Consider the following 16,183-nt stretch of genomic DNA (forward strand, 5'->3'; position numbering starts at 1 on the left):
CCAGCCTCTGCCAAGCAGAGAAGAAATGTAAGGTCAATATTGGACTTGGGAGTTTTGTGTGGTGCACAACAAATGGTACATTGCATACATACTTAGTTACTTGTCTAGTATAAATGAAATGTTTTTAGTAGCAATGAGTTTATACTGTTGTGAATTGGGTTAAGTTTTGGTTGTTGTTGGTTGAGTTTAAATCTTGTTGATGGATGTGAATGCACCCTTCAATTAAGATAGCTGTAAAAGACAGTTAAGGGGTGACATCTAAATAAGGAGCCCGTGGAGTCTAGTCAGAAGCTAGTTCCAAGTGTGAAGAGGGTTCCTCTGGGTAGTTTCTGACTGGGTGGGTGGGTGGATGGGTGGGGACAAGATAAGCAGGGCACAGACAAGAAGCTGAGAGAGACTCAGAGGCATAACAAGAAAGCTAAACTGCAGCCTGTAATCATGGTGTGACCTTGGAGAAGCGTGGAGAGAAATTCTGAGTCAGCGTGACCCTGTTTGACAAACTAGTTTGTCAGTTTGACCGTGTGCTTGATTGTTTGAAAAGTGTGAATTGGGAGTGCTTTGTTCCAGGTGAGCCTTGAATGGGCCTGACTGTTATAAAAAGCCAGTCAGCTGCAAATCAGCTGAGCGGCAAACAGCAGAGAGGCTAACAGAGGGAGTTTGCCTGGGAGTTCACCGGGGGAGAGCGCACTGAGGCTTACATCTTGCCGGCTTCTCTGAGTAGTTACTACAACTCCTGAGGAAGCTCGTAGAAGGAAGGTAATATGGATGGTGAGCGTTCAGCTGTTGTGACCTGCACAGGATGTGCCATGTTTGTCTTTTTTCCACAGGACAGAATTGACTTTGTCTGTACAAAGTGCAAGCTGGTCTCCATATTGGAAGAGAAGGTTCAAGGTCTGGAGAAACAAGTATCGACCCTGCTTTGCATAAGAGAAACTGAAGATTTCCTGAACAGACGTCAGGATATGCTTCTATGGACACAACGTTCTGAAGATTCAGAGCAGGCTGCGCAGCGGGGACAGAAGGACAGTGAAGAAATTTGGCAGCATGTGACCTCCAGAAGAAGAAAGGGGAGCATCCATGTACCAGCAATGGAGACACAGGTAAGCAACCATTTTCATGTTCTCTCCACAGGTACTAATGCAGAGAGTGGACTAGATGATAGTCTGAGGGAAGTGAACAGAAGGAGACTCCGCCAACTGGAAGGCATGAGATGCACTGTCCTAGGGATGGGGGTTCCACGACCACCGCTCCCAAGGGAAGGAGGCAGGTGGTGGTGGTCGGGGACTCCCTCCTCAGGGGGACTGAGTCATCTATCTGCCGCCCCGACCAGGAAAAACGAGAAGTGTGCTGCTTGCCAGGAGCTAGGATTCACGATATGATGGAGAGACTGCTGAGACTCATCAAGCCCTCGGATCGCTACCCCTTCCTGCTTCTCCACATGGGCACCAATGAAACTGCCAAGAATGACCTTGACTGGATCACTGCAGATTACGTGGCTCTGGGAAGAAGGATAAAGGAGTTTGAGGTGCAAGTGGTGTTCTCGTCCATCCTCCCTGTGGAAGAAAAAGGCCCGGATAGAGACCGTCGAATCATGGAAGTCAACAAATAGCTACGCAGGTGGTGTCGGAGAGAAGGCGTTGGATTCTTTGACCATGGGATGGTGTTCCAAGAAGGAGGAGTGCTAGGCAGAGACGGGCTCCACCTAACGAAGAGGGGGAAGACCATCTTCGCAAGCAGGCTGGCTAACCTAGTGAGGAGGGCTTTAAACTAGGTTCACCATGGGAAGGAGACCAAAGCCCTGAGGTAAATGGGGAAGTGGATACCGGGAGGAAGCATGAGCAGGAGAATGTGAGGGGGAGGGCTCCTGCCTCATACTGAGAAAGAGAGATGATCAGAGAGTTATCTCAAGTGCCTATACACAAATGTAAGAAGCCTGGGAAACAAGCAGGGAGAACTGGAAGTCCTGGCAGAGTCAAGGAATTATGATGTCTTTGGAATAACAGAGACTGGGTGGGATAACTCACATGACTGGAGTACTGTCATGGATGGATATAAACTGTTCAGAAAGGACAGGCAGGGCAGAAAAGGTGTGGGAGTTGCATTGTATGTAAGAGAGCAGTATGACTGCTCAGAGCTCTAGTATGAAACTCCAGAAAAACCTGAGTGTCTCTGGATTAAGTTTAGAACTGTGAGCAACAAGGGTGATGTCATGGTGGGAGTCTGCTATAGATCACCGGACTATGGGGATGAGGTGGACGAGGCTTTCTTCCGGCAACTAACAGAAGTTACTAGATCGCCTGATATCTACTGGAAGAGAAATACAGCGGTGCACAGATAATCCAGGAAGTTTTTCAAAAGTGTAGGGGACAATTTCTTGGTGCAAGTGCTGGAGGAACCAACTAGGAGCAGAGCTCTTCTTGACCTGCTGCTCACAAACAGGGAAGAATTAGTAGGGGAAGTAAAAGTGGATGGGAACCTGGGAGGCAGTGACCATGAGATGGTTGAGTTCAGGATCCTGAAACAAGGAAGAAAGGAGAGTAGCAGAACACGGACCCTGGACTACACAAACTACAGAAAAGCAGACTTTGACTCCCTCAGGGAACTGATGGGCAGGATCCCCTGGGAGAATAACATGACGGGGAAAGGAGTCCAGGAGAGATTGCTGAATTTTAAAGAATCCTTATTGAGGTTACAGAGACAAACCATCCCACTATGTAGAAAGAATGGTAAATATGGCAGGTGACCAGCTTGGCTTAACAGTGAAATCCTTGCTGATCTTAACCGCAAAAAAGAAGCTTGCAAGAAGTGGAAAGTTGGACAGATGTCCAGGGAGGAGTATAAAAATATTGCTCAGGCATGCAGAAATAAAATCCCGAAGGCCAAATCACATTTGGAGTTGCAGCTAGCAAGATATGTTAAGAGTAACAAGAAGGGTTTCTTCAGGAATGTTAGCAACAAGAAGAAAGTCAAGGAAAGTGTGGGCCCCTTACTGAATGAGGGAGACAACCTAGTGACAGAGGATGTGGAAAAAACTAATGTACTCAATGCTTTTTTGCCTCTGACTTCACAAACAAGGTCAGCTCCTGTCATAAATATAAAGGGAAGGTTAAACACCTTTAAAATCCCTCCTGGCCAGAGGAAAAACCCTTTCACCTGTAAAGGGTTAAGAAGCTAGGATAACCTCACTGGCACCTGACCAAAATGACCAATGAGGAGACAAGATACTTTCAAAGCTGAGGGGGTGGGGAAACAAAGGGTCTCTCTGTCTGTGTGATGCTCTTGCTGGGAACAGAAAAGGAATGGAGTCTTAGAACTTAGTAAGTAATCTAGCTAGATATGCGTTAGATTCTGTTTTGTTTAAATGGCTGATAAAATAAGCTATGGTGAATGGAATGTGTATTCCTGTTTTTGTGTCTTTTTGTAACTTAAGGGTTTGCCTAGAGGGATTCTCTATGTTTTGAATCTGATTACCCTGTAAGGTATTTGCCATCCTGATTTTACAGAGGTGATTCTTTTACTTTTTTTCTTCAATTAAAATTCTTCTTTTAAGAACCTGATTGCTTTTTCATTATTGTTAAGATCCAAGGGTTTGGGTCTGTGTTCACCTATGCAAGTTGGTGAGGATTTTTATTAAGCCTTCCCCAGGAAAGGGGATGTAGGGTTTGGGAAGATTTTGGGGAAAAGACGTTTCCAAGCATGCTCTTCCTGGTTATACATTTGTTAGATGCTTGGTGGTGGCAGCAATAAAGTCCAAGGGCAAAAGGTAAAATAGTTTGTACCTTGGGGAAGTTTTAACTTAAGCTGGTAAAAATAAGCTTAGGAGGTTTTCATGCAGGTCCCCACATCTGTACCCTAGAGTTCAGAGTGGGGAAGGAACATTGACAGCTCCCATACTACTGCACTGGGTAGCACAGCATGGGGAGGAGGTGACCAGCCCTCTGTGGAGAAAGAAGTGGTTTGGGACTATTTAAAAAAGCTGGATGAGCACAAGTCCATGGGGCCGGATGCGCTGCATCCGAGAGTGCTAAAGGAGTTGGCGGATGTGATTGCAGAGCCATTGGCCATTATCTTTGAAAACTCGTGGTGATCGGGGGAAGTCCCGGATGACTGGAAAAAGGCTAATGTAGTGCCCATCTTTTAAAAAGGGAAGAAGGAGGATCCGGGAAACTACAGACCAGTCAGCCTTACTTCAGTCCCTGGAAAAATCATGAAGCAGGCCCTCAAGGAATCAATTCTGAAGCACTTAGAGGAGAGGAAAGTGATCAGGAACAGTCAATATAGATTCACCAAGGGCAAGTCATGCCTGACTAATCTAATTGCCTTCTATGACGAGATAACTGGCTCTGAGGATGAGGGGAAAGCAGTGGACATGTTATTCCTTGACTTCAGCAAAGCTTTTGACACGGTCTCCCACAGTATTCTTGTCAGCAAGTTAAAGAAGTACGGGCTGGATGAATGGACTATAAGGTGGATAGAAGGCTGGCTAGATCGTTGGGCTCAACGGGTAGTGATCGATGGCTCCATGTGTAGCTGGCAGGCTGTATCAATCGGAGTGCCACAAGGGTCAGTCCTGGGGCCAGTTTTGTTCAATATCTTCATTAATGATCTGGAGGATGGTGTGGATTGCACCCTCAGCAAGTTTGCAGATGACACTAAACTGGGAGGAGAGCTAGATACGCTGGAGGGTAGGGATAGGATACAGAGGGACGTAGACAAATTGGAGGATTGGGCCAAAAGAAATCTGATGATGTTGAACAAGGACAAGTGCAGAGTCCTGCACTTAGGAAGGAAGAATCCCATGCACCGCTACAGACTAGGGACCAAATGGCTCGGCAGCAGTTCTGCAGAACTTAGGGGTTACAGTGGCCAAGAAGCTGGATGGCCAATGGCATTTTGGGCTGTATAAATAGGGTCATTGCCAGCAGATCCAGGGACGTGATCGTTCCCCTCTATTCGACATTGGTGAGGCCTCATCTGGAGTACTGTGTCCAGTTTTGGGCCCCACACTACAAGAAGGATGTGAAAAAGTTGGAAAGTGTTCAGCAGAGGGCAACAAAAATGATTAGGGGACTGGAACACATGACTTATGAGGAGAGGCTGAGGGAACTGGGATTTAGTCTGCAGAAGAGAAGAATGAGGGGGGATTTGATAGCTGCTTTCAACTACCAGAAAGGGGGTTCCAAAGAGGATGGCTCTAGACTGTTCTCAGTGGTAGCAGATGACAGAACAAGGAGTAATGGTCTCAAGTTGCAGTGGGGGAGGTTTAGGTTGGATATTAGGAAAAACTTTTTCACTAGGAGGGTGGTGAAGCACTGGAATGCGTTACCTAGGAAGGTGGTGGAATCTCCTTCCTTAGAAGTTTTTAAGGTCAGGCTTGACAAAGCCCTGGCTGGGATGATTTAGTTGGGGATTGGTCCTGCTTTGAGCAGGGGGTTGGACTAGATGACCTCCTGAGGTCCCTTCCAACCCTGATAGTCTATGATTCTATGTATGCTAAGAAACCCTTCTTTTGTTTTTTTTGCTTCCTCCTGCATTGGGAGAAGGAGGACTGTGTGCATTCCTTGTAAATAAACAAGATTGCATCAAAGAAAATACCAGAATTAGTTGTCAATTTCTATTTCCAATTTTAACAACCTAGAAGGCCCTGAATTTTGATTAGGTGCTCAGGTCAAAATAACTATAGTTAAGACAGTACTGTACTGCCAAAAACTACAGTGAGACATGAGCTTTAGTTTACTGATATGTGGTAATCTGTATTTTCAAGGATACATGTGTGCAGTAGAAAGATGTGTGGGTGTGTCTTTCTATATATGTGACACCAGAGATCTCAAGCACCAGTCCTTTTCTTGTAATATCCATGTAGCCTAGATAGCCTATTCAGATTCTGCAAAATCTAAACTATTATTAAAAAAAATAATAAATTTCTAGCCTTCATGGTTGCAAAGAAAACCTTCTAAATGTGATCAGAGTGTAACGAATATAGAATTGTCTTCCTAAGTGTAAAGAGCTTGAATCAAAGAGTCAACAGGTGTAAATTACCTAGACACTCACTAATCTCATTGGGCATTTAACTCTGAATCCTAATAATGACATTTTAATTACCGGTGATATTACAAAATTGCTGATCTTTTTAGTGGATGAAATGGGGAATGGGGCAAGAGTGAAGCACTATATTTGTACTATACTATACTTTAACTACACGATAGTATATATTACTAACACAATACAATACCTGTACAGTTTTTAGCTGTTCTGGCATCTCCATAATAGCCAGGAGCACATTGTTCACACTTGAACCCTGTTGTATTGCGCAAGCAGTTGCGGCACTGGCCTGTCACTTCATCACAATCCTCGAAGATTAGGTTAGGATCTGAGTTTCCACTGCAGTCACATTTTTTACAAGTGCTTCCAATCAGCAAGGGATTTCCATAGTAACCTGGAGCACACCTGAGAAGAAATCCAAGCCCAAAGATGATTAATAATGATCAATTTCCCCTCTGCTGTATCATTTTTCTGTCCTTATTAGGCCACCAGGAATTGATGGTGACATTCTGCAAGTGCTAGTGAACAAAATTTAAATTATGACAGATGTTTTGTAATCTAATCTAATTATAAATCTATCTAGGGATTTATAGCTCTGTGGCATTGAGGAACAAGTACTGCATCTAGAACACTTCTAGTTCATGATTACTTCAGTCCATATTTTTTTGTCTGTTTCTTTAGCAATGAAAATGTTTGTTACACAGTGCTTTTTGAAAGCATCACAAAACTATCTTGGCAGGTCACTCAGCAATTCTGGTGTTTATTTTATTCACTAACAGCTTCGGACTTCATGAACTATCTTGCATTATATGGGAGACGGGCCGAGGAGGTCAGCTTTCATGTTGCAAAAACAACCCGGGGAAGTCCAGATTCAGAGTCCATTTTATCTCCTCTATCTAAGTTCATAGCAGAAAGGATCTCTGTAAAATGGTTTGGTGTTTGCCAATCTCTATGATGGAGCAACTGGAGTTTTGCAAAACCTCAGTCAGATTTTGATAAAACCTAAACAAGATTTTACTCAAATCCACATTTCATTTTATCAGTATGCTACAAACTTGGGAGATTTGGGCAGATCGTTCTGATTTTGGCCTCTCTCTACATTTGTTTGGTTTGGTTTTTTTTTGTGAAAGAAGAAAGGAGTTCTGATTCCCTTGAGCTTCCTCATCAGTGCTTTGACTATACTCACATCCTAAACTCCCACAATAAAATTGTACATAAAATGAAAAGCATTTCCATATAATTCAAACTGACTTTAAACTGCTTGAATTAATTGCCTTTGTCAGTGAAGTGCATGTCCATGTGCACAAACTACTAGGATAACCTGACAGTAAGAAAAATGGTCTGTCATTTTGGTGACTTAGAGATAAATAATAAAGCCAGGCTCCATGGTTATGTGTCACCGTAGCAGCGATCTGAATTCAGTTGTAATGATATACAGCCTGATTCTTCTCTCATCATCATCAGTTTAGCTCCACTGTTTTCCATGGAGATACTCTCAATTTACACTGGTGTGAGGGCAGAATTAGGCCCATAGTGTCTCATCCACATGGACCCAAGTTTGGAGTGAAAAGAAATTATGTTCAGCTTCAGGAGTTAGGGACAGTATGTCACTTGTGCCACTTCTCTGCATCAAAGCGTGGCAGTAACTGTTTCCGGAGGGAATTTTGCCATGGTATTCACCCTTCTAGTTCAATATTGCAAGCATTATTGTCAAGCACAGGCATTCCACTGGTAAAGATAGCAATGCTGCGATCCAGTCATGCTGAAAGTCTTTTAAAGGCTTTTCACACCCTCAGTTAGTACCAGCTAGTGGAGCTAGCCAATATTTTTCAAATGTCAACAACATTCTGAAGTTTGAAATATAGACAGGAAAAAATTCCTCTAATTTTTTGACCATCAGTAGAACTGGTTGAATTTTTTTGTATTTTCACATTTGTCCTTAAAAAAAAAAAATCTAGTTAGAGGTTTTTCATGTGGTCACCCATCTACTAGTAAGTGTTGTGTGACTACCAAATCGTTTCATATGGGCCACCGAACAAAACTTCAATAGAAATAACACTTGGACACTGCTAACCTGAGCTAGATTTAAATTAATGGCCTCCAGGTAAAAGACTCTATATGCCATTACCACAGGACATTCCTTATAATGAAGATGAGGTGCTCAGTTTTTCTTCTCTGAAATACACTATTCAGTTGAAGTGCAGCTTCATACATGACAGAAATGTGTACGGCCATGCAGTCTCATTCCCACTCATGTGTTTGTGGGCATGGAGGTAACTGCTGTTTTTTATGACTGTCTGCCTCACTTCTATTAGCCATAGCTTATCAGCTGGAATAGCTGTTTAAAATGGACAGAAACGTTCAGAGCTGAAAATGTGCATGTGTCACTTTCACTTCCCCATATCACATAACATTGACTTGGATTGCATCCAACTCCTCTGAATGGTTGGCACTGAATGAGAAAAGCAAGGAAACTTGGACAGAAATACACTGCTCCATCTCCTTACTTTATGTCCCAAGGAAAGCTGCAAAGAAAAGGCCTTCTCCATTCCTGTCATGTCCCGATAAATGACTCTTCACTGCTAAATAAAAATATTTTCATTTCCATGTGATTTTTCAACGTCTCATTGTTGAAATAATGAAGTTAACAAATTCTCTCTCTTTTATTTCTTGTGATTTTTATTTCCTGTGATTATTGGTGGGTAAGATGTTAACTTCCCCTCCAGTAACCGTGGCAATGGAACCTTTCCTTTATGTCCACCATGGCACTTTTTCTATAGAGAAGCTTGTAATAATTAGAAAATAACAAAAACTGGATTTCATTTGTTACTGCCATAATGCCTCATTTTTTAAAGCCATGAACAAAAGGATTTCACTCGCTCACAACTTTACACTTGGGGATTGTGAGGTCATTTTCACAATTCCTAGCAAAAATCTCCATGGTTTCCCAACATTACGTGTTGGCAACTAACTGAAGAATAAGTCAGGCAGTTCTGTGCCAAGCCTCCCGAGCAGAACAAGAAAACCTCTCACACAGAAGCCAGAGGAAATGAGGCAGCTTGCTTCCCAGTGCACTGCAAGAGCACACATGCTGTTACATCTCTTCACGTCCTGCCGCTTACTACCCTGAAGTGCCAGTCACATTCCTTAGGCCTGTACAGAGGGGTGGGAACACGGTCTGATTCCACCTTGGCCCTTTTGAGGTCCTGGGCAGTCCCCAGGGAGCAGGAAAGTAGGCAGGGATCAGTACTTGTGCACTTCAGAGTGCAGGGGCTGTAACATGGCTGTTACATAGGAAGGGAGTGAAAATCTTTGTGCTCCACCCCTACTGTACACCATGTCAGGGGCACGCATGACATGGGCCTAAAGTAACATTTACATGTGATCTTGTGGTAATTTAAGGTCAAAAACTGAAAAGTGCCAGATTAGCAACCTTTATCGGTCTTCCATGTCTGCACATGTGGTAGAGTCCAAACAGCCCAGCACTGCCCTGGACATGTATCCCCTCACCAATATAAAGGATCTCCTATGGGAGAGAGTAGGGGCATGCACAGGGTGTGGGGGGGAAGCAGAGGCTCGGGATCCCCCAATAATCAGCAGGGGCACAGAACTCCTCTGGCCCCGGGGCCATAGCAGGTGCTGACAGCTCCTCCAGCCCCCGGGCTTTGTGGGGAGAGTGAGTGAGTGAACTCCTCCAGACCCGGGGCCACAGGGAGGACAGCAAGCTCCTCTGGTCCTGGGGCTGTGGCTGGGGCACAGAACAAGCCCCTCGAAAAGTTTCAAATTTTTATTCCTGCACGCTCCCCGGGGAAAGAGAGAAAGTCACTCTCCACACCAACTGAATCACTAGTCTGACAACTGAGATTACCAATGAAGAATACTAGCTAGTGCTCAGTGAGAGGGTCCTCTTGGAACAGGATGGTGACCACCACCTCATTTCATCCAGGCCCCATATATAGGCATCAGAAGATAAAGACTTTTCATTGCTGCCGACATAGATTGGATTGCAATTAACAGCCTAGAAGAGAAAAGATCCATCCACCATTACTAATCACTTAACCAACTTGCCCTCACTGACTTGGGCTAACTGCTTTCTTCTTCCTTTCTTCTCCTTTGCCTGCTCTTATCTTTTTCCTCTGGTACACGAAAAGCAGGCCAGTGGCTCTTAGAAACCAGATAAAGTAAGTTTACATTCTCCTTTTCTGCCACTCTGAATAGAAATATGTCTGTTACCCTTTCCACAGAACTTCATTCATTTGTAGTCTAGTGTGACATTTTAATAACCAGTGAGAAATCTTACCAAGCTTTTAATTGTCTATATTGTCCTACGTTTGCATATATGACATTCCAGAAGAATAACAGTATATAGTCAGACTGGAAACAAGTTTATTTCATTTTTATGCTCTCCATCTGCAGTAGCTTTACTTGTAAAATTGTAACTGTGGCCACTTTAAAGGTTCAAAAGGTAGTATATTGACACTTTGAGTTACTTGCATTTACAAGAAATTATTTTATTTAGGAGGTAACTGTAACTTTTACTTTGTGACAAAATCTCATTTGTTTCCTTGCTCTTTACACACAACTCTCTCCTTTGGATATTTGGCATTCATTTTTCCCCTCATTCATAGTCCAGTTATGCACTGGTTGCACACAATCTTCCATTGGAGTTAATCGACTGAATTCTCTGTAACACCAGAGATCTTACTGGGTACAAAGGATAGGATGGGGAGCCAGAGCCAGATGAGGCCTCCATATCTTGTGCTACTTAGCCCCGTTGTAAATTAGAGCAACTTTAACTTATATCCTCAATGACCTTATGCAAGTGGCAGCATAAAGGGGTCTCCATTGACTTCAATGGAACGTCACATATTAACGTCACACTTTCACTGTGAATAAGCATAACAGAAGCTGGTACTTCACAAGATTAAATTGTGTTGTATTATATAGCTCTGTTTATTTGTATACATTGTCATTCTTGATATGTAGTAGCAGAAATTGTTTGAGGACATATAGACAATCTGACAATCTGAGAGCTTGACCAGGATTGCTCAATGCACTTTTTATTGAGATGTATCATTTGAAATGTATTCCAAGTTTAAATAATAAATATATATCTGCTTGTTAATAATTTGATCAGATATTATGATTTCTCTCTGGTTCTGAAAAAAATTCACTGGTAGAACTACCATTTTTTTTTTTTTTTTTTAGGAAAGGGGATATAGGAGGCATATTGCTAATTTTAAATTCAGCTGCTAGTTGTATCCAGCATACTACAATTCTGTTCCTTTGAAGAAGCTAGTTTCATGAAGATAAAATGCAATACCTAGACAAAAAATATAAAATGCAGGTCTTTCTCCTGCACCTGTTGAAGTCAGTGGCAAACTTCTATTGGTTTCAGTGCAAGATCAGGCCCTTAGGCAGACAGACATAATATAAATCACTGAATGTCAAGCACAGAAAAATTCTCCCCAGTGTGTGAAACTCTCTTAAGGGCTTTGGAACATTGGCAAACTTGACCAGCCATTCATACTGCTAGTCTGCTTACCTTTCACAGTTGGGTCCTGCATAGTTTTCTTTACAGACACAGCGCACTACCCCACTTTTCCTGTGACAGGAAACTGCAAAACTAGAATTGCATATAAAAAAAGAATCAATCAGGGCAGCCAACACTTATTAATAGCCTAAGTACACATGCTGTATTTTGTGAACATTTATTATTTATATAACCTTTGGGCCAATCCTACTTGGTGCTGAGTGCCCTCAGTTCCTACTGAGGTCAATAGGAGATGAAGGTACACTACACCTGGTCTTTTTATTTTCACCTATAAAAACCATGCATACCTACGGCACTATATAAATTGTAAAAAGATGCAGACTTCCTTCTTGCAGCCTAGCTCAGACACACTTATATGCTTCTATACATATATTATAAATAAGAAACTTGCGTTCTTTCCAGAGTATACAGTGATTCTTATATTTCCTGTGAACTTGTCTCCTCTATTTTATTTCAGAATGTTTAAACTAACATGTTGTTTTTGAAATATGTTGGATCAAGTTCTTTGGGAACTAAAATCTTATATTTAACCATAGGAAAGGTACAATAGGAAAGATACAGTACAGGCAGCGGCAGTGTAAGTTTCCTTACACAATCCCCACAGACTGTCTCAAAGGTGTCCTGTAGGAATCAGAGTAGATCCTCAGATGGTGTAATTTGGAATAGTTCAATTGATTTCCATTGAAGTCAATGGAATGATGATGATTTGCACCAGCCAGGGATCTACTCTACCACCTCCAGGAGATTAGTCTACAAATCTATTCAACCCTTGGCCTCTGCTGAGACTGCCAGCCAGGGTGCCGGTTTGTGCTGCTTGTGGTGGGGGTTCTGTGCTGGGATTTTTAACAGTATGTTATTCTAACATCATAGCTTCCTTTACCCCTTGTGGTCTTTAATTTTCAGAATCAAGTTTCAGTTTCTTAAAATAAACAAATAACCACGTTACAATATGCAAAACAAAAATTATTTGAAATGTAGGTTAGCTCCTAAAAATGACCACAACTTGGTTCGTAAAGACAGGAAAAGTACCAAACCTTGCACAATTGAATCAGGGCGATGTGTCTTAGATACAGTTACAGACAAAAATGGGCACACAATTCTAAAGACATTCTTAGTGAGTTTGGAAAATATGGGGCCAGATTCTCTCCTGCACTGACACCCATTCAGCATGGGCAGGGAGCAAGAAGGTTGTCAGGGAACCAATTACAGCTCCATGATTCTTTAACTGCATGCTCCTTGGTTCTTGGCCTAATCTTATTCTAATTTATCTTAGTTGGCTATTGCCCTCAAAGTACTGTGTGCCAGCTGAGAACTAGCAGAGAGAGCAGAGCACCACAAAGTATACTTTTCCCAACACACTGCCTTTGCCTGGATTAGTGAGTGGTTTGTGTAGGAACTGGCTCTGACAGCTTTATGCCAGTTGAGAGCTCCCCTAGCACAGGGACATTCTCAGTTGGGCATATATGGCCAGATTCCATCCCCGTTGTGTAGCTCAGGCTATACAAAGGGGCCAAAACAGGGGATGAGAATCTGGTCCATGTACTTGTCCCAGGAACAAGCAACAATAAAAGTATATAAATAGTTTCTTCACTGTTTCTGTTCCCACCAGTATTTCAAAGCTAATGTTTTCCAGAGTAAAGTCAACGATCTGTTGGCCTTGTTTGGAGACATTTATACAACCAGACAGAATTTAAAATGAGACTCTCTTGATGAAATTCCCAGATTATCTTCTGTAACATTTTGATGTGAACATGCCAAGAAAATTATAATACTTTGGCAGTTTCCTCTCTTCCGGTATACAGGCTAATTCCTTAAAACATTTGAAGTTATTACTTTGTGGATTTAAGTTATGAAGTATGACCAAAGTCTTCCTGGGTCTTTATATTTCTTTAGGGTTTTTTTTAAAGGTCATAACATTCCCTGAGGTTTAAAACTAAGTAACATCTGCTAGCCTCCATCCAATTTTTCCAAAGAGATGTCATTTCACTTAATGGGAACTATTACAAAAGTTCCCAGGATAGCAGATATGAAGATATTCTGGCCAGACAAAAAACTAAAGCCATACAAATGAATCTCAAGAACAACAGTGGATCTAATGATTCTGTCAGCTTAGAGATTTGGATGCAGAGTTGGTCTGTCTGTTTGAGTGTTATGAATCCATTGGTTATGTTATTTCTAGGGATAAAACTTTTGTTGAAAAATGGAGAAAGCAATATCGTCTGTATATTTCCTCTTTAAAGCCTCGGTAACTTCTTGGTGAAGGCACCTTCTTGTTTTACTATAAATAGAGTAAGAATAAGGTGAAATGATAAAAAAGAAAAAAGGATGTATCTCTCTGAACCCTGTTGTTTGAGCCTGAAGATTACAACATAAATATAATAATTTATTATTTATTGTTTGCATATCAGTAGCTTCTAGAGCGGGGTGGGCAAACTTTTTGGCCCGAGGGCCACATCTAGTTGGGGAAATTGTATGCAGGGCCATGAATGTAGGGCTGGGGCAGGAGGTTGGGGTGCGAGAGGGAGTGTGGGGTGTGGTGTGCAGGAAGGGGCTCAGGGTGGGGGGTTGGGGTTCAGGAGGGGTGTGGGGTGTGGCAGGGGGCTCAGGGCAGGGTGTCAGGGGCTTAAGGCAGGGGTTTGGCGTGCAGGAGGGGGTAAAGAGTGTGGAAGGGAGCTCATGGAAGGGGGTTGGGTGGAGAAGGGGGTGCGGAGTGCAGGAGGGGGCTCAGGGCAGAGGGTTGGGGTGCAGGAGGGGTGTGGCGGGGGCTCAAGGCAGAGGTTAGGGGGCTCAGGGCAGAGGTGTGGGGTGCAGGAGGGGTTCAGGGTGCGGGCTCCAGCCTGGTGCAGCTTACCTCAAGTTGCTCCAGGGTGGCAGCAGTGTGCAGTGTGCTAAGGCAGGCTCCCTGCCTGCTCTGGCCCCACGCCACTCCCAGAAGTGGCCAGTATATCTGGCAGTGGCTCCTGGGGGTGGGGTGAGGCAAGCAGCTCTCCCTGTAGGAACCACCCCTGAAGCTGCGATTCCATGTTCCCGGTCAATGGGAGTTGTGGGGGGCGGTGCCTGCAGGTGAGGGCAGTGCACGGAGCCATCTGCCCCCCCCCTCCCCCCGGGGCTGCAGGGACGTGGTGCCGGCCGCTTCTGGGAGCCGCACTGGGCCAGGGCAGGCAGGGAGCCAGCCTTAGCCCCACTGCGCCACAGGGCTGGCAATCCTGCATGCCGGATTGAAAGCCCTGAGGGCCGGATCTGGCCCACAGGCCGTAGTTTGCCCTCCCTTGTTCTAGAGGCCTCACCTGAGGTCAGGATCCCTATGTGCTAGGTGTATATACAGACAGTCCTTGCCCATTACAGGCAATCAGCATTTAAACACCAATATGTTGCAAAATGGGCTATGATATTATTACTTTGAGTTCTGGGCTTCGTTTGCTCTAGTAGTCTGAAATAGGAGAGGAGTCAAGGTAGTGGGGACGGGTATGGCAAGACAATAAGGTTTTCATCACCAACAACAGGCAGTAATTTTAGGTGAGTGTCTTTAAACTAGGAATGATTGTTCTTCACTCCCTAAAAATGGTAATTTAGGCTCAGATACAATCCTTTCAGAAAAGCTAATGGGACAATGAACAATAAAGCTGTAGCTGAAAGGAAGGTGTGTTGCCAATTAGGAAAAATATAATATGCTAGTATAAAGGGGAACAAGGGCCAATTAGCCCCTACACAATAAAAGTAACAGGAGCCAAATGTTACATATAACATTCCAGTAGACACAGAAAGCATTTAAATAGACATTTTGATGTAAGACTGGCAGAGATTCCTTTTCTAACAGTATAGTCATTTCTTATTTAGTAAGCATATGGCTTATTTGAGTGGAAATGCAGAATCACTAATAATTAGAGCTCAACAGGAATTTTCTGATTAAAGGCTTTTTCATCAGAAAATGTCAATTTGTTGAAACCAAAAAAAACATTTCATGGGAATATATTGTTTTCAATGGAAAAAAGTTTCTCGGGTCCAAGATGGAGTTTCAGAGAAAGACCCAAATAGTCTGGTGGTAAGGCACCCATCTGGGAGGTTCAAGTCCATTCTTTGCCTGATGTGGAGAAAGGACTTGAACGTGGATTTTCCACAGCTCAGGTGAGCTTCCAAACTACTGAGGTGGGTCTCTCTCTCTCTCTCTCTCTCTCTCTCTCTCTCTCTCTCTTTAAAAATGTTTGAAAGGTCTCCATTTCATTCAAAATTGGACTGAAAATAAATGGTGAAACTTCATTTTGTGAAATGGAATTCTTGTTTAGTGGCCTGCCGTACTAATAACTGTCAAGATCATAGGGTATGAACATAACAATTCTGAGAGTAAAGTTGCAGAGCAATTTAAATACTTCTGTAACACTGTAATCACTCACACTAAGAAAAACAACTTTTTAGTTTTGTCGTTTAGGTTTGAAGTAGATTTAGGGGTTAGGGTACACTTAAAAAACTTCAGATTTAATTTGGTATTATTTATTAGTAAGTCCTTGTCATATATTATGTGGAAATAGTGTCACAGGTTGTCATAAATATAAAGGGAAGGGTAAACCCCTTTGAAATCCCTCCTGGCCA

At 43.0% G+C, this 16,183-nt stretch overlaps 1 protein-coding gene across 1 annotated transcript in view; it reads right to left on the bottom strand.

The window, feature by feature from the left end:
• The window catches only part of LAMA4 (laminin subunit alpha 4), a 157,270-nt gene that overhangs the window by 90,491 nt on the left and 50,596 nt on the right, over positions 1–16,183 (bottom strand). Inside the window, exons 4-5 of the mRNA XM_073337097.2 lie at positions 11,588–11,668; positions 6,233–6,447 (exon numbers count right to left, since the gene is read on the bottom strand). Coding sequence (XP_073193198.2) covers positions 6,233–6,447; positions 11,588–11,668 — 296 coding nt within the window. The remainder of the gene's footprint in view (positions 1–6,232; positions 6,448–11,587; positions 11,669–16,183) is intronic.

The sequence above is a fragment of the Lepidochelys kempii genome, chromosome 3, assembly GCF_965140285.1.
Source record: "Lepidochelys kempii isolate rLepKem1 chromosome 3, rLepKem1.hap1, whole genome shotgun sequence".
Classification (NCBI taxonomy): Eukaryota; Metazoa; Chordata; order Testudines; family Cheloniidae; genus Lepidochelys; species Lepidochelys kempii.